The sequence below is a fragment of the Tursiops truncatus genome, chromosome 3 (genome assembly GCF_011762595.2).
Source record: "Tursiops truncatus isolate mTurTru1 chromosome 3, mTurTru1.mat.Y, whole genome shotgun sequence".
Classification (NCBI taxonomy): domain Eukaryota; kingdom Metazoa; phylum Chordata; class Mammalia; order Artiodactyla; family Delphinidae; genus Tursiops; species Tursiops truncatus.
In genome coordinates, this window is record NC_047036.1 from 94525083 (window position 1) to 94543882 (window position 18800).

Sequence of the window (18800 nt, forward strand, 5' to 3'; positions counted from 1 at the left end):
CATGAAACACAGGTAACAGGCCTTCATTCATCAACCAGTTTGTCCAAGTATATGGTTAATGAACCCACACCAAAAGATAAGCCTCTGACATGAGCCTTGCACATGACACCATGAAGCTTCTGACTTCTGACCAACAGAGCTGTAGGAAAATAAGTTTGTGGTAGTGTTACAGCAGCAGTAGAAAACCAGTACAGTACCTAATTCACAAGGAAGTTTTCTGGAATTCAGTTTGTTAGTACATCTAAGCAACTTGTAACAATGCCTAGTATATTGTAAGTACTCAGTAAATGTTCACATCCTTCTCAAAGGTGAGAGGAAGCACAGGTATAATGATGTAAATAATTCTATGACATGGTATAAACACCACAATCAATGGCCTAACCAGAACCATCTTCAAAGGACTTTACTTTCTAATTAAGTTCCCAGAGATAATAAATTCCAAGATTACGACAGATATTCCTAAGAAAATTGCCTAAAGTGGGGGTAGCAAACTCAAATGCACATGTGGGCTTTGTAGGTAACATGAATAAGGGAAACAGGCAAGCTGGGGATTGTAGCAGATCAGGGAGGCGGCCCCGTCCAAGGGGCAGATCCCAGCCCCATTAAGTGATAGCAGTGAAAACGCAATGCAGGTTCAGTCTTGCCAGATACTTCAAAGTCCATTCCTTCTTCTGTGAAATCTCTGGTTTTTAACTGTTGGAATCCAATTCATATTTAAACACATACAGACCTCACACACAATTTTCAGGCTAAATTGATTGTCTATGAGCTGCCCTAGGGCCAGAGACCCTCGGGTTGGTATCTCTGGCCAGTTAGTGAACACATATAAAAGCCCCAAAAGGTAAGCTCCTTTTTTTTTTTTTTTTTGCGGTACGCGGGCCTCTCACTGTTGTAGCCTCTCCCGTTGCAGAGCACAGGCTCTGGAAGTGCAGGCTCAGCAGCCATGGCTCACAGGCCCAGCCGCTCTGCGGCATGTGGGATCTTCCCGGACTGGGGCACGAACCCGTGTCTCCTGCATTGGCAGGCGGACTCTCAACCACTGCACCACCAGGGAAGCCCAGTAAGCTCCTTTTGAATGCAGTTTTTGGCCTTCTTATATTCTTACATCATAAAAGCATCTTTTGCAGTGCTTTTGGTAGTCTGCATGAACCTAAGAAGCCGTGAATTATATGAAATTCTTATGTGAAAGAGAAAGACAACTTCAAATTATGTTCAAATCCACTTTTATTAAAATTATTTGGCAATTCTGGCAGCAGTACAAAGTCTTTGACCACTGGACACATTAGACATGAGTTTAGAATTTTGGTTTGTTGTGGGTTTGGGTACCTGTATTTTTCCAAATCTTCTGCCCTTCATTTCATTACCAAATGGCAAAGTGCCTTAAGTTTCTCTATCTACAATACCCTATTATTTATAGAACAGGAATTTGTAAAATAAGATTGAAAAAATAAAATGCACAGATTCAAAAACTTCTCTTCAAATATTAAGAACATACAAAGTATAATGAAGACATCTACATTTAGTCCTCCAAGTAACAAGGTGGGTGGTTTGATGTCTTGTTTTTATTTATTGCTAATTATAGTTCAGAGACCAGTGTTTCCAAAAACTATAAAAACCTTCATCCACATTCCCAGTATAGTTCCAATGGGTTTAGAGGGTACAATGAGTGGAGCACTTGATTTGGCCTTTAAAATCACAAGCCTTTTTATCTTTAGTGGGATTTTTTCTTCTACAGTAGCTCAGGGCACTATTTGCTTACTTAATGCCTTATAATTAGCATCTGCCTTATAGTAGATCTAAGTATTGGCCTTGTAAAGTATATTACTGGACAGCAAATGGAAGGAGGGCTTCCTGTCCAAGGCAAAACTTTCACCGGACCTTAAAGTAAAACCTCAGAGGGTCTGGGGCTCCTTAGTTGTTCTCCAGTGATCCTGAAGTTGTCTGTAAGAAAGAAAAAAAGAAAGCTGTGTAAGAATCTTTACACGAGACATTTCTGCTTGTTCTAAGTAGTCCTGCTTTTCTGGCAGTATATGAAAATCCACTGCATGGCAATGGAGCCCTGTTGTTTCCTTCCTGTGATAAGAGTATCTCTTGGGGCTCGTAATGCAGGAAATAAGCAGAGCAATCACTTGAGAAAATTCTGCCCTAGCTTCTTTCAAAGGCTGTACTTTCATAAGACTGATAAGGATGTTCAGTCTTTGTTTTCATGCATTGTGTATTTCTGGGCATTCCCATGACTAACTAAAGACCATTCCCCCAAATGGCCAATTTATTTCAGTGATAGAAGATCGCCACACCATATTATTGTTGGTTGCCATCACTACTCAAAGACAAAGCAGCTTGGCAATCAAAACAGGCAAGTTTCTTTATTTATTGTTATCAGAATAGGGTCTCAACTTTGCAAAGGTTAACTGTGTAAGTTATTTGTGTTATCTCAGCAAACTGGAACTATGAACATTAAGTCATAGTAGTAGCAGTTTTATCAATATAGTTCTCACTCTTATTTCCCCAATAAATGAAGAGAAAATATTTTCTTTAGGAATAAGCATACAGTTTGAAATTTTGAATAAGCAATTCTTTGCATCTAATTTAAGTATTATTTTATAAATTGAAAATACAGTCTCCAAAGTTAAAGAAAATAATAGAATATAATGGGCCTTTTCTCCAAGTTAAGACTTATCTCAAGAATACTTAAAAATACTTAAAACTTAAGATATTTAAATAATACCTAGAACAAAAAAGCAATGCATCAGTGTAATGCTGCCAACCCACAAAGCATTTAAACACAGGAGAGAGAAATTATACTTACAAATGGAGTCCTGATTCCAAATTTGCTATGGAATGTCATGGTGACTTTGTTTTTATGTCCTGTTCTTTGATCAAAGGCATGGCACGTATCAAAAGGCGGACTGTACAAGTGAAGGCTCACGGCAGGTTCTGTATGGCTAATATTCTCTACTCGATGTAAGCCAATGGAATCTAAACAATATTGAAGAGGGATGGGTAGATGAAGGAGCTTAGATGCTAGCTGTAGGTAAAAATCTGGTCAATTGCCCAAGATCCTAAATCAACTGATACATATGAATTATTAAAAGTTAGTTAGAATTGAACTTCCAGTTAAAAATAGTAAATGACACGTATTCTGCTTTCTCCTAAAAACTTCCCTACAACGGCAGTAAAAGAATAAAAAAGACATCAACATACAAAGATAAAGGGAAAAGAAAAAACTTTATTAAAGTTTTAAAAAAAATCTTTAAAAATTTGAAAGCTTAGAAGTAGATGGATGGCTTTGCAGAGGAGAGAAAGCTAAATCCTCAGCTACCCTTGGAGATGGCCAAGAAATAACCTGATTTATATCCTGAAACTAACAGCTCAGGAACTGGCAGCACATGTACTTCCTGAAATGAAGGTGAACATGGGCTATAAACACAAGAACTGGTTGAAGCCTATTTAAGTTTCGTCACAAAGCTTTTTCACCACCTCACCTTCCCTCCATCCCTGGTAGAAATCAGAGATCTATTCTCTAGAAAGAGTACAACAGAGAAACTCAGGACTGGTGGATACCTGGTGAAAAACAGGTGACTTAAGTGAAAATTTACACACTGAGTGGTAAGATCTCCACTTTCTTCATCACATGGCTGCCAGAATGCTGCCAGACAGGAATTTCTTCTCCAGGCAGGAGATGGGAAGCAGCTTCTCTGAGAATCTAATCAGCTCAAGAAAAAAGTCCTGAGGATATCATCACTGATTGTTCCTCAAGGAAAAGATTTACCAGACGATCCTAGAGCGAAGTCCAGTTGACAAACACCATCCATGTTTGAAAGCTACCAATTAACTTTTTTGTCTCTGGCTTTTAAATATTAGCACATAGTCAAGGCCATCACACATGTGAGCAGAGCCTCTAGTATAAAAGAGGCCAGAGCAACCTGAAAAAAAGGCAACATGAAATAGACACTACTCAAGAGAAGCCTTAAAAAAACAAAACCAAAAACTTATCATTAATATCTTCACAGAGCTAAGAGGAAGGGAATTCCCTAGCAGGCCAGTGGTTAGGATTTGGAGCTTTTACTGCTATGGCATGGGTTCAATCCCTGGTCAGGGAACTAAGATCCCTGCAAGCCACACAGCGTGGCCAAAAAAAAAGAAAAAAAAAAAAAAAGAGATGAGGAAAATACTATATAAAAAGGACTAGAGAATAAAAAGAGGTTTTAGAAATATAAAGATGATAGCAGAAATAAAAATCTGAATAGAGGGGTTGGAAGAAAAAGCTGACAAAGACTCAAAGAACAAAGGGCCAAAGATAGAACATAGGAAAGATTAAAAAAAAACCCCCAAACCCCATAAAACTAGAGGGCTAGTTCAGGAGGTTTAATATCTGATCAACAGTAGTTTCAGAAACAGAACAACAACAACAAAATCAAAGAAACAACTTGAGAATATTTTCTTGAATTGAAGGACATGAATTTCTAGATTGTAAGAACCTACTGAGCTTCCACCACAATGAGTGTCATGAAACAAACTGCATCACTGTGATACTGGGGACAGAGAAAAGACACCCAAAGAGAAGTCCCCAAAAGTTTCTAGAGAGAAAAAATAGGATTCATACATAGTAAGATTCAAAAATCAGAATGATACCAGGCTTTGAACAAGAAGAATGGAAACTGAAAGACAAAAGATTACCTTCATAGTTCTGAGAGAAAATGACTGCCACGTCATGACTTCATATCCAGCTAAATTATCTATCAAGTTGCAAGGGTTGTATATAGAGATTTTTAGATATCAGAGGTCTCAGAAATTTACTTTCCATGAACCCTTTCTCATAGGGCCGTTGGAGGATATGTTCCACCAAAACAAGGCCACGAACCTAAGACAAAGCAGACGAGACCAGGAAACAAGGGAATAAGCACCAGGAGAGAATAAAGGGAAAGCCTGGATGATGTGAGGGGACCACAGGATGAGCCCTAGCCAACCAATCCACACTGAAGGAAGTCAAAAGGCCTGGGGGAGACGCCTTCAAGAAGATCAAAATAAACAAAATACTTGATTTTTATAACTATGTTGATAAGAAATTTATATAGTAAGGAGAGAGTTGGACGATTAATCAAGGAAGGAATTCAGTGCATTAGTGTAGTTAGTATAGGCACCTAATTTGGCCTTATGCTTTACAATCTAGCTCCATGAGCTTGCACGACAAAGAAGAGCAAAGCCCAGAAGCAGACGACTTTGGTTCTACTCCCAGCTAGACTGACTACCATTGAACAACTCAGAACTTCTTGGATCTTCTGTCTTCGTCATTTAAAAAAATGGGGCCTGGGCTTCCCTGGTGGCGCAGTGGTTGAGAGTCCGCCTGCCGATGCAGGGGACACGGGTTCGTGCCCCGGTCTGGGAAGATCCCACATGCTGCGGAGCGGCTGGGCCCGTGAGCCATGGCTGATGAGCCTGCGCGTCCGGAGCCTGTGCTCCGCAACGGGAGAGGCCACAACAGTGAGAGGCCCGTGTACCGCAAAAAAAACAAAAACAAAAACAAAAACAAAAAATGGGGCCTAATGCTCAGATCTGCAAACTCTTTGATTCTATAGCCTACTGCTTTTATAATACACTGGCTTGCTTTTGAACAAAAGCTAAACATTCTGAAGAACTGACTGCCCTTTATACAAATAATTTTTTTTTCCTCCAATTGCACCTCCAATAGACCACCCAATGCAAGCAAAGATCCCACAAAAACAAGTCACCCATCCTTTAGAAGTCCCCAAAGCTCACGTCTGATCCCTAAATGTTAGTAATCCCAGCATTATTATTATGTCTTTGCCTCCTTTTCCTTTATGCCAATGATGTACTACTCTCTGTCACAGTAATATAGGACTTTTCTTGGTGATACTTAGGGATGCCAGCTTGGTTGAGGCGATGTTCACCTTCTGCCTATTACAATAAGTAACTTGATCTCCTTGCCCCACTCTCCCTTTCTTCCACCCTATGACGCATATTGCTACTGGATTAATCAAGATATTCCCGAACAAAATTCTGCTGGCCAAAGAAAGTTTTTACTTTAAGCTAGTCTTGGAGGCTAAGGCCCTGATCTTACTTTACTCTCCTACTACTCCTATCCAAGCCCATTCATCTTCCCCTCTGGCTAGACCGTTCTTGCATAGTCTTCATTCTTTGCAACGTTTGAATGAACAACGTTCTTTGAACATGGGTTGTGCCTTCACCCATGTTCTCTCTTGTACTTGAAACACCTTTCCCCCCTAATCACTAACCACATCTAGCCCTCCTCCTGCATCTGTAAAAAATCAAAGGTTACAAGTTGGTGGCTTTTGAGTAATGCATCTACAGAAATATTTCGCCTGTCCTATAGAGTATTTTACTGATTGGCAAAATTTCCCGTAACAATCAGAATTTCCCACCTCTATGGAAAAAGAAGTCAGGACGATCTCACTGGAGCTGGGTGACCACGTTGTCCCTTTAGACAGGGCAGCTTGCACACCAGTTCCCACAGCCTAGTTCCGGCCTGCATCACTCACTCACTTTACCTGCTTGGCTCCTATAGACTTTTGCATTGAAGACCCTTAAAAAAAAAATCTTAGGTGTTCTCCAAGATCTAATGTAGCTTTATAATGACTCTATGACTCTAGCTGAAAGTTATTACTCTGAAAGGCTTTTGGCTTCTGAGCAGTACCAGCAATCTTGTTCTTAGAAATCTGGTGTGCCTGCTACATACAGCAACCCTCAAATAAGAGTCTCCTACCATCTGAGAAACTAACTCCTTTGTTATGTGAATGGGGGAAAAACTTCCTATACAATCTGACTTCTGTAACTGACTTGCATTCTTAAACTAACTGAACAAGTGTAGGCCAAGTATCAAGGCCAATACTGAACATTAAGATCTGAGAAGAACGAACCTGCTTTGCCAGAAAAACCTCTGTAATATTTTATTTTATATAAGTGGGACAGCATCCCAACTAAGACTATGGGCTTTGGCATCAAATTCTTTGGGTTCAAATCCTGAGTGACCTTGGACAGGTTATTTAATCTTCCTATGTGTTGGCAATTTCATCTGTAAATGGGAATAATATAAAAAGTTATCTCAGAACTTTCCTGGTGGTACAGTGGTTAAGAATCCGCCTACCAATGCAGGGGACACGGATTCGATCCCTGGTAGGGAAAGCTCCCACATGCCTCAGAGCAACTAAGCCCGTGCACCACCAACTACTGAGCCCATGTGCCTAGAGCCCGTGCTCCACAACAAGAGAAGCCACCACAATGAGAAGCCCACTCGCCGCAACTAGAGAAAGCTCGCACAGAGCAATGAAGACCCAACGCAGCCAAAAATAAATTAATTAATTATAAAAAAAGTTATCTCATGGAAGCTTTAAGGAGCTTTTTGGAAAGTTACTAAGTCCTTTAGGAACACAGATGTTAATCACTGCCTCTACTGAAGAGCATTTGGCTCTCCCATACCACATTTAGAAGAAAGAATGAATTCTTTGTAAGAGATCTAGCAATCATTGCTAAATAATGTGCTTCAAAAAGCTTCTCTTGAGAATACTCTTTTTAAAGTAAGCTGTATGCACTTTAGTAAAACAGGGACTAGCTAGCATTCTTAATCAGTTCCGGAACATTTCTTTACATTTTCTAATGAAAGACTAACACTTCCAAGTTGGCCTCACGCCTTTATTAAAAGACTCTACTTATGTAAATTCATGTTCGATTCTAACTGTCCTAAGACTTGGTAGGTAAATGACTCTTCGGTGGACACTAACCTGCATGCATATGTTTTTAATAAGTGATTCCAATCCACACGCAAAGCTTTAAAAAGACAAAACCCACTGCTTTTAGATCACTTCCTAAGCAGATGAAATCATGACTCCACGATCCAGGTTCTATTGCACACATATAAGCAAGCAATATTTCAAGTGGGAGCTCAAGGTTTTTCCCACTTGTTGTTAGAAAAATTGGATGTTACCGTTGATGTAGGCACACTGGTTTTCCCTCAAGATTCTTTCAGACTTCTTGATCATCTCATTGGATTTTTTGTCAGGCCAGGCAAATAATGTCTCCTTTAGATTTCCCTGCAGCATCTTCAGAAAGCAGTGGGAGTCAGTGTGATCGTGGATACTGCTATATATACACAAAATGACAACTAAACTCAGTAGATGGTCCAGAACCCACACTTGTAACAATCTGTCCAGAGCTTACAGCTGCCAACTGTCAATAGGACGTCTCCCAGGCCAACATCCATTTCAGCTGGAGTTTTAAATGTCGTCAATTTATAATTCAACATTGTTCAGGGCAAAGTAATAAAATACTACGTCTTCCATATCAATGCATATAAGGGGTACAGTTTTGACCCATACCCTTACAGAAGAACAATTCATCTTTTTAAACCTTGTTGTAATACTCCTTTGATAACAGAAACACAAAACCAGTAATCATTTATCTTCTCCAAAATATAGCTTTTAATAACTCAATTAAGCTGGGCTAGAACTTGACTTAAAAACTACATTACAGAAATTTTAGAGTGGATAAAAATCCTTTATCTGTAACTGCATCACATTGAGAAGATCACATAACAGTGTTTTTTCCCCAGGCTTTTTCTTTTTTCTCCTTCCTCTGGGGGACAAAAGGTATGCACATGTGTGTTAGCAGCCGAAAATTATACTATAAAGCATATGAAATGTTAATATTTTATACATTTAGAGTATCCTATCTGTGATTACCTCCCAGTATTGATGGGAGAAAAAAAGCAAATTGGATCTGAGGAAAGAATTTATTCCTATAATCTTAAATAGTATTTAAGTTTATTACGTAGTATTAGCTATAGGGTTGATTAAAAAATATGAACCTGCAATTACAACATGCTATATGCTATAGCATGTATTTCATATGTTGAATTCTGTTACCCCGTATATGTATCATGAGAACTTGTTTTCTAATTCACAGAGCCTTGTTCTACTCCTGACATATAATCTGCTTTCAAGAAATATTGAGAGAATGAAAACAACCTCATTCTATATGAGTAAGTAAATGCACTCTATAGACCTAACTTTCCAAAATCTTGTAAATTCATGTTTACTTTTTCCCACCAAAAATGGGTCTGGATTATTGGCTTTTTTTTTTTTTTTTTACCATTCTCAAGAGACTGAGAAGGATCTGCTTAAAGAGGTAACAATACTTGACTGGTAGTAAGACTTGCAAATGTATAAACTAAGGAAAAATTAAGGGACCAAGTTTCAAGAATTGGTATTAGTCTAAGTTGTCTTATCTTCTGTATACAGAAAATAAACAATTAGCTTGAAGTAGAAAGAAATTTTCTGAATTTGTGATTTGCTTTTCTAGCTCCAAATCTGGATGCTTTGGTCTTTGGTCCGACAATTGTTTACACACTTCAAAGCACCACAAAGGTCAAGTTTTAGCACAACTTCATAGAAAGTTTAACTCCACAGAACACAGAGAGAATAATTAAGCTGGTTACTTACCTCCACCTCCTTTGATTTACTACTCATTTGGGGGGAAGGTCTGTCATAATACATGGTATATGCTAATCCCCTCACGCTAATTCCCATGAGAATTTTTGCTGGGATTAGGGGACATTGTGAACAAATAATTACAACATGCGATTTGTTAGTGCTCACAAGGCACGTGGCCAGCCTGGCACTGTACTTTTCACATGCTGGAATAAACACTGAATAAATATCTGAATGAATAGTTGTATTACCTGCCATGTCCTTCGCCCCAACATAGAATCATGAGATTAAATTTTCCATTTCCTTGATCCACAAGATTTCGGGTATATCTGAAAAGAACGTTTTCAGAAGTTTGAATTTGGTCGATGAGACAAATGGAAAAATAAGTGTGTCATATAGTATCATTCATTTACAAATGCTAATATTTTTACCTAGAAGCAACTTTAAATGTGGTTGTCTAATTAGAAATCGAGCACAAATGAAAGCAAGTATTTTTTCACAGTTCATTTAGACATTTTTGTATTTTGAATCACTGTGTTTATAGCTGCTCAGTTCTAATTAATGGCACGAAAAAGGTAAGAGAAAAAAATTAAATTCCTTGAGTCTCCATGTGACAGCCTCAAACTGATAAAAAGAATAAAAATTTCTCACAGAAAGCATTTTCAAAGGGCACTACTGCTCTAGGCAAGAATGTTGGCTATTGTCTTTTTTCCCCCTCCCTGTAGCTAAACCAGAATTTGAGAAACAAGGTTCCATTAACTAGCTGTTCTAGAATTCTCCTTAGTCTTACTAGAGTCCAGACACAAGCGACATCCACGTTCAAAAGCATCATGATGAAACGTCCTCCACAAATAGAGCGGGCGTTGACCTAAGTACCAGAACAAAAGCGACTACACTTGGGAAGTAAAATAACACTCTAAACCTTTTACAATGAGGAGAAATTAGTAATTAGCCCCCAGAAATCCCAAACCAAAACAACCACATCCACACCATCCCCCACCCCCTCCAAAAAATCAACTTTAAAGTTTCTATTGGTCCCACAGGTACTCTTGACACCATCTAATTAACAAAGTTCGATAATTATACATTTAGACTAATTTTTTTTAAACTTTTTATTGGAGCATAGTTGCTTTACAATGCTGTGTTAGTTTCTACTGTACAGCAAAGTGGATCAGCTATACATATACATATATCCCCTCTTTTTGGATTTCCTTCCCATTTAGGTCACCACAGAGCATTGAGTAGAGTTCCCTGTGTTATACAGTAGGTTCTCATTAGTTATCTATTTTATACATGGTAGTGTATATATGTCAATCCCAATCTCCCAGTTCATCCCCCCCGCCTCCCGGCCCTTTCCCCCTTGGTATCCAGACGTTTGATCTCTACGATAGACTAATTTTTAAGGAAAGGAATCTTTATCCCTTTTGTTTGCTCACATGGTCATCTGTTCACTTATGTCCCACATGCCCCTTGCTCCCCTATGCTGGAGGCCAGGTGCTGGCAGAGTAGGGTCACTGAGAGAGTTGATTAGTAAGTGCTTTTTAGATATCAGTTATCCTTACTTTGGAGCCCTTTCAAGGACCTAGCAGGCAGCTGTGCACACAGCCTTTAATTCACAGTAAATGGTTCCTGTACCAGGGATCCTACTTTTCCCTCCTCCAGCCCTAGGGTCTTGCTTCTCTGGGGCTTCTTCCAGACAATTTACTGCTTGGCCCCCAGTGGAACATATTTTGTCTTGATTCTTCTGCACTGGCCTTCCCAAGGTCAGAGATCAGATTCCTTCACAGTACTAGGACACTTATTACATGCGCAAAATACTACCACATTGATTTCTGCTCTCCCATCTCCCTCCCTCCCTACTCCAACTGCCCGCCTAGGAATGCACCCATTATTTTACTGAGCTGTACTTCAGAAACCCGTGGAACAGGTCAATCCCAAGGTTTCAAGTGGTTTAGAGCTTGTCAATCAAGATAAATTCAAGGCCCCTGGAAATGCCCTTGTTCTATAGATTAAAAGTCCATACAGCATACCCTGCTTAATTAATTTCACTTGGTCAGTAATAAATCTAGGCAGGAGAAAACTATTATGGCCACCTTGTGTCTACAGGGGGTTTAGCAGTGGTTTAGAGTGTGGGCTCTAGAATAATGCTAATTTGAATCCTGGAGCCGCTAAGGAACATTAGTATGACCTTGTGCAGGTAATCCAACCTTTTCATTGCCTACTATTTCTCACCTGTAAAACAGGGATAAGAATGGTACCTATCTCAGAGCTGTTGTGAGGTTAGCAGTTAATACATGTGTCAAGTGATTGTAAGGGTACTAGAGCCCATAACAAGCCCTCAATTACTTGGAGCTAATGGCAAAATTACTCTGGTAGCTTTATGGGCAGCCACAGAAGGATAGGAACCAAAGGAATTTCCTAGAACCACTTGCAAGTGGAAAATAGGATCCTAAGTATTCACTTTTCTATTTCAGTTCCTAAAGTACAACTGAAACAGCCCTTGGCGACAAAACTTTACCAAACACACTGTATATGCTGACGTAAAGTGACTAACTGAAACGGCTTCAGGCTTCAAAGGAAAGCCTCATCTTTTCTTATTCTTCTCTTTCAACTATGCTCCTTTCCCTGACCTCATCACAACCAACCATTAAGACTGAAGCGCTGGTTACCCTTCGGAAAAGAAACCCTCATTCTTCAGGGTGATTAAATTTTACTTCTCTCCCCAGAGGAATGGTAGGCTGTTTCATTTTTTATTTAATCTCTAAGCCAAGGCATCTCACTCAAGCACCTCTGAGGAGCAGGGGTCTCCAATTTACATTCCAGACCCTCAGATCTAAGGATAAGGAAAAGCATATTGCTTGGGGGCTGAAAGAAAAGCACTCGTTTATTTCGAGAACCTGACAGTGGGTTTAAATAAACCCCCAGCCCGGGGAGTCCAACTGGTTTGGGAGAGGGGGCATCATAAACTGAAAAACAGCAGCTGACAACCCCAAGTCGTTATTTTGTATTAACAAAAATGCTTGTTGGCAGACGCCTGCTTGCAAGCGACCGAGGGAGAAGTGATGGAGAATTGGTGTCGTTTAACTGCGTCCTCCACCGTCACCCTTTTCTCCGGACCGCTGTTGGAGTGCTCTCCTGAGAACACCCCGGTTAGTCCAGACAGCCAGAGTCTGAGGGCATCCAGCCACCGGGGTCTCCCCGCATCTCCTCCGTGTTCTAGGCTAGCGACGGCTCCGCTTGCGGGGCGGGGGGGTGCGGGTGGCAGAAGGAGTGGCCGTTCGGAAGCCGAGGGATTGATCAACAAGAAAAGAACAGAAAACTTGCACCGCTCGGTGGCCTCCCCTCTGGGAGCCTGACGCAGTCTCCTGCCAGTGGGACACGCCTTCGGCCCAAAGCACCGAACGCCCGCCCCGGTGTTCGCGGGCGAGGAGGCGCGGCGCTGGGGTGCGGGAGACGGCCGGGAGCACTGGGAGGGTGGGCGCTGCGGGCGCCGGGCGGCCTGCGCTCTCCGGGAGTCAAGACCCGCTCCCCACAAGCCCGCGCCGGCGCCCGCTCGGACTCAAGGGTCGGCGCCGGAGAGTCTCGGCGATCAGGGCGAAAGCACGCTCACCTGTACTGGTCGAACTTGGCGTACACTGCCCACTCGGCGGGGCTGCTCTCGTAGGCTTCCAAGACGGCCTGCACCTCCTCCACATTGACCTCCTCGCCGGCGAAGAGCTGGTGCAGGATGCGGATCAGATCGGCCAGGGTGCGTGGCTTTAGCACCTCGGTCCGCTCCATCCCTTGCGGACTGGCGGCGCGCGTCTCGCTGCTGGGCTGCGACGGAGGAGCTGAGTGAGCCGAGGAGCCGGGGGTGAGAGTTCCTAGCTGCTAGCCAGACAGTTACACACAGCCACGAAGCCCCCAAATGCACGAGTGCCACAGCGTAAAGAAACCCCCGCCAAGATACCCACCGTGGCGGATCAGAGTACGGGCCGCGCACACAAATATGGACCAAACCTGCTAGGTTCAGCCTCCCCGGGCCCTTTTTAAGCTCTCGGAGTCACCGGGAATGTACCAACGTCCCTCGGAGGGTGGGGAGAAGCGGGGAGCGACCTGAGAAGGGTGGCAGAGGCGGCGAGAGCGTGCGGGAAAGGCCCACGCACACGGCCCCGGCTCCTTCGGCACCCCGGCCCTAGCAGAACCCTTCTCTCCCGGGTCCCGGTGCTCGCGGTGGGCTGCGCGCAATCTCTCCCCCACCGTAACATGCCGTCTTTCGGCCGCCCATCCCAACCCCTCTTCCCCCCTCCCCCGCTCCCTGAGGCTCCTCTGTGCTGCCTTGGTTTGCGACGCTAGGACGTCGACAGAAGGGGTCTGGAGAAGGGGCGCAGTACGCTGAGGAAGGACACGGACGCTTCCTTCCAAATGGAGCCGAGGGATTGATTTTGAACAGTTTACAAAGGCTGAGTATGGAGTCCACTCCCAAGGTGGAGAGCTTCTGTTCTGTCGATTGAAACCATCGATAATATACTCCAAGGCTAGGTGAAAATAAGTCAAAGTCTTCTTTTAAAAAAATTTAAATGTGCTGTGCTTAAACTACAGCTTGACAAGGGAGGCTGGGGTCTAGAGCAACACTGGTGAAACAATAGAAGGCCGGGTATCCCTCTTTGATTTTTAAAATCAAACATTTCCTTTAAATATTGATAATATATCCAGGGCAAAGACCTGATGTGTCAAGTAATGGGTCAAAGAAATGCTGATTTTTTTTGATTCCTAATACAGTAATTTAAAGTGTTCTAATCAGATTATTTAAATCCTTCAATTCTAGGCTTGTGCCTGAAGTAGCCTACCGGTAATACACACAAGAAAATGCATTTCTATGTTGTGCGTAGCACGTAGCAGCTTTGAGATTAACACAAGTTAAGTATGAATGAAAATAAGGAAAAAGTGAAGGACAGAAGAAATGCCAGTAGAGATTCCTTCTTTCTCACTATAGATGGATTCAGGGTTATTAAAGGTCTAGACTTCTGGAAGACTGGTCTGTTTCTGCCAGACTTTGCTCCAAGGTATTTTTATGTATATACATATGTATGTATATGTGTATATACTGTATATATTTAAGTTTACTAGTGCCATCTGCAGTCTTAAACGTCCCTGATTAAACTGATTACACTAAAACTATTCTAACATTGTTCCAAAAGGGCTACTACAGGTACAAAGCACTCCAGAGGCCTACCTTTTGTGATGTAGAGGTGGTTAATTAAAGAATTATGGGACAGAGTAACTCGTACCCTTTTCATCATTTACTCATAATTTCTTTATTCTCGTCAGTGTTTTCTATTGAGTCTCTTAATTACTTCATTTCAGCTATTTTAATCCACAAATATTGGGAATGAACAACAAAAATCGAACACAAACTTTTCTGCATTTCATAGTGGATTACACTTCTCTAAATTTTTCAGACCGTTCATTTTCTACTTTCTCTGGCTCCTTCTGACATTCAGAGACCTCAAGGATCTTTCCTAATATAGCCATATTCACACATTCATATTCATTGCCTCTCTAACGCCCCCAACACAATTTCATTGACCCTTTCTGTGTGGATGTCTCCCACATCTCTCTAATCTCACATGCTGAGAGTAATCTCTAATACCTTTTAGCACCTCAAATGAAATATACCACATTTAAAACTCCTTTCAAACATGCTTTTCATTTCCTGGAGGTTCAATTTCCACAATGAGGCTATCCGAGCTCAAGAACCTTATCCACCACTGCCTACTCTTTCCTGCTTCATTCTCAAGCTCTTTCAACCAATAGCTAACTTTTTAAACCTCCAGAATATCTTTTATGTTTTTCCACCTTTCTATTCTTATTGCCACTCCACTCAAGCCTCTATTCTAATTTTGGGTGGATTACTATGCTGGCCCTTCCCAGTACAGATCCTTTACTCACATCCACTAATTATACTTAAGTTCAGACTGGTTATGTTTCCTGGTCAGAAACTTTCAATAACTCTTATTTCCTACATACTAGGTTTGTCAACCTGGCATTTAAAATTCTCCATGTTTTGGCTCATTTCCTTTTTCATCTTTTATCTTTACTTTTCTTCTTTACCAAATGTCTTCCAGCCAGATTATATTAGTCACTATTCCTTGTGGTTACCAAATCCATTCTTCTGCTTTAAGCTTTTCCTTCTGCCTAGACACTAGAAAGACATTTCAATATGTCCAGATCCTACCTTAAGGTCTTAGCTCAAATGCTTTCCTCTCAAATAAGTTATATCTCCTCTTGAACAACTAAGGCAATAATCAGTATCTTTCTTATGGCACTTACCACTTTGCAGCAGGTATTGTAGTTACTTAGGCGGATTATCTTGACAGTGAGATGTTTGGGACAGGCTCCTTTTACATTTCATTTTTGTATTCCTTTCTCTACACCTAGTACACAGTGCCTTGCATATGCATGAATGGTGACTCCAGCAAAAACATACTGGTAATTGGCTAGAGTAATTCAACTGCTAGTTTTAAGGATCCCTGGGGCTGTGCGTTCAAATCCAGCAGACTAGACTTGTTTCTCTCAAGGTTTTTTTTTGTTTGTCTTTCTTTCTGGTTTCTCTGTAAAGAAAACCCATATTCTTCTCCACAGAATTGCACATTGTAACTTAACTACTGTCCCTCCCTCCCCCCAAAGTGACTGACATTACAGGCTCTATTAACATAAGTAGGATACCTAGATTCAGAGGTGGTAGTTCTACCGCACTCTGCATTGCCCATGTCAATGATCATCACATTTTAAGACAGATGTTGACATGTGATAGATATCCAGAGAAAGGAGTTAGAATTATTAGAGGTTCAGTAATATTGGTCTATCCATCCATCTGACACATTTTCACAAGCATGTACTATATGCCTGGCACTGCTTACAAAACTTAAGTCTCTGCCCTCAGAGGGCATATGTTCTAATGGGGCTGGGGGTAGCTACCCCAACAAATACAGTATATATGGAGAAATGGACACATAGTACCGTATACAATACACGATGGAGAAAAATAAAGCAGGAGAAAGAAGGTAGAAGGTGGTGAGGAGGTGTCATGTGATAGTTGAACAGGGACTGAAGGATGTTAGTGAGAAAGGAAGTTTCCAGATGGAGGAAATGGTAAGCACAAAAGCCCTGGGATGGGATCAAGTCTAGTGTTTGGATAATAACACAGATGAACACGGAGGTGGGTGGTAAGCTGTAGAAATGGGGACTTCAGATCACATAGGACAATGAAAGTCTTCAACTTTTACTCTGATATGGGAAGCCACTTGGGGATTTTGACCAGGGAGCAGATAAAGGGAAGCCAATTAGCTGGCTATTACAGTTCAAGTGAAAGATAATGGTGGCTTGGCTAGAGTGGGAGAATAGATGAAAAATGGCTGGATTCTGAACATGTTTTGGTAAAGATGTCAGGATTTGCTGATAGACTGGAAGTGGGTTAGAGAGGGATTAATAATTAGTTGAGCAACTGGAAGGAATGGATTTGCCATGATTAAGATAGTAGAAGACTTGGGAGAACTGAGGTGGGAAAGGGGGAAAAGATATGCCTCATAGATCTAGATATATAATAGAACTGGGAAGAAATAGTTTTAGGAGGAAGGCAGAGGGAAGAGAGTTCTATAAAGAATAAATCCATCTCAAAATGGATAGGGCTTTCCTTATGGCTATCACTAAGTAACCAATAAGTTTCAGGTATATCTGCTCCATATGAGAACATAGAAGGAACTATGATTTATAAGGATTCCTCTAACTCAAGATTCTAATCACACTCAATATACATACATGTTTTATCCTTCCTTCATCCATATCATATAAGAAAATACAGGAAATTCCCTGGAGGTTCAGTGGCTAGGACTCTGCGCTCTCACTGCCGAGAGCTTGGGTTCAATCACTGGTCAGGGAACTAAGATTCTACAAGCCGTGCAGCGCGGCCAAAAAAAAAAAAAAGACAGGTAAATCTAATATTTGGTATCAAATTTTATCTTTTTACTTTCTATTATTTCAAAAAATCAACTTAAAGTTTCAAGAATTATTTAAATTCGTACCTGACAATCTACCTTCCAATCAGAATGAAAGTTCCAGAACAGGAATCTTATATCTTATTCCAATGCTGAGGACATAGTAGGCACTCTATGTGAATAAACAAATGGAAATTTATAGTTTCAAGGCTTTTGAAAGAGATTGCCAAAATGTCCCCTAAAATTGTAGTACCAATTCACATTCCATTCACCAAGAATATGACAGGACTTATTTCCCCACAATGTTGCCAATACTGATAATTGTTTTAACTATTGATACTATGAAAGGTGATACTCAGCATTTCGTAGTTTTTACCTGTACTTTTTATTTTTTTTGCGGTATGCGGGCCTCTCACTGTTATGGCCTCTCCCGTTGCGGAGCACAGGCTCCGGACGCGCAGGCTCAGCGGCCATGGCTCACCGGCCTAGCCACTCCGCGGCATGTGGGATCTTCCCGGACCGGGTCACGAACCCGTGTCGCCTGCATCGGCAGGCGGACTCTCAACCACTGAGCCACCAGGGAAGCCCTACCTGTACTTTTTATAACTAATGATTAGCACTTTTCATGCTTTATTAGCCACCTATATTTTTATTTTTTGGAATTACATTTTAATGTATTGTGCCCATTTTTCAGACGTTCTTTTTTCTTATCAACTGAAATGAGCTCTTCAATTACTGGACATCAAAACCCTGTCATATGTTGCAAACATTTTCATCTTCTGCCATACAAAAATTAAAAACATGCAAATTTCCTTTATTGCTGCTTTAAATCATTCTGCAAACCACATCCCACTCAATATATAATGAATTCCTGATTATACGTGCATAAGGAAATGTACTATTATGTGTGTGGGTACCAAATAAAAAACCCCCAAACATCCTATTTTCAGGGATATGACAATGATGAAAGGGTGTTGGACATGCTTGTAAGGGAGTAAGCGCAGTAACTGCTGTAATAGTGGTGGTTTGCTGTGTTCTTATGAGGGAGAGAGTATCTCCTCCTTGAGAGATTCAGATAAGCTTTAAGAAAGTTAAAAAATAAATTAGGCAGAGAGGTAGGATTTGCAGTGGGGAGGTGTAGGAAACAGAAAAACAAACAAACAATGCACGTTCAGGAAACAGCGAATAATCCAGTGTGGGTTGGACAATTTTGAAGGAAAATAGTATTTGTAAAAGTAAACCTGCTGGACTGTTTTCTGAATACTTTCCTTCCATTATGTGGTCTGTAGCTGAATTCCCTTAGTCCAGAAGCTTACTAAGTATATTACAATCCTTGGAAAATGAAGCAGAAGCTGCACAA

At 41.1% G+C, this 18800-nt stretch overlaps 1 protein-coding gene across 2 annotated transcripts; it reads right to left on the reverse strand.

Annotated features, from left to right (window-relative positions):
- Nucleotides 1–1206: 1206 nt before the first annotated feature.
- On the reverse strand, nt 1207–16239 carry CDO1 (cysteine dioxygenase type 1). Of its 2 annotated transcripts, XM_073802420.1 has the most exons (6): nt 13418–16239; nt 13075–13280; nt 9716–9793; nt 7964–8118; nt 2810–2979; nt 1207–1941 (listed from the first exon to the last, which is right to left on the reverse strand). In XM_073802420.1, exons 2-6 carry the CDS (start codon nt 13242–13244, stop codon nt 1912–1914), a joined length of 603 nt encoding a protein of 200 aa, XP_073658521.1. In that variant the 5' UTR covers nt 13245–13280; nt 13418–16239; the 3' UTR covers nt 1207–1911. The 2 variants fall into 2 exon arrangements, with proteins under 2 accessions (XP_073658521.1, XP_033708985.1); XM_033853094.2 differs by having other exon boundaries at nt 13075–16234.
- Nucleotides 16240–18800: the final 2561 nt, after the last annotated feature.

What these genes read in the sequence shown, in the direction of transcription:
- CDO1 (XM_073802420.1), bottom strand. Translation starts at nt 13,244, where the DNA reads ATGGAGCGGACCGAGGTGCTAAAGCCACGCACCCTGGCCGATCTGATC. An exon ending in CCAGTGTGCCTACATCAACG is followed by an intron (nt 2,980 to 7,963) that starts GTAACATCCAAT and finishes AATATTGTTTAG; the next exon opens with ATTCCATTGGCTTACATCGA. An exon ending in TTGGAATCAGGACTCCATTT is followed by an intron (nt 1,942 to 2,809) that starts GTAAGTATAATT and finishes TCTTTCTTACAG; the next exon opens with ACAACTTCAGGATCACTGGA.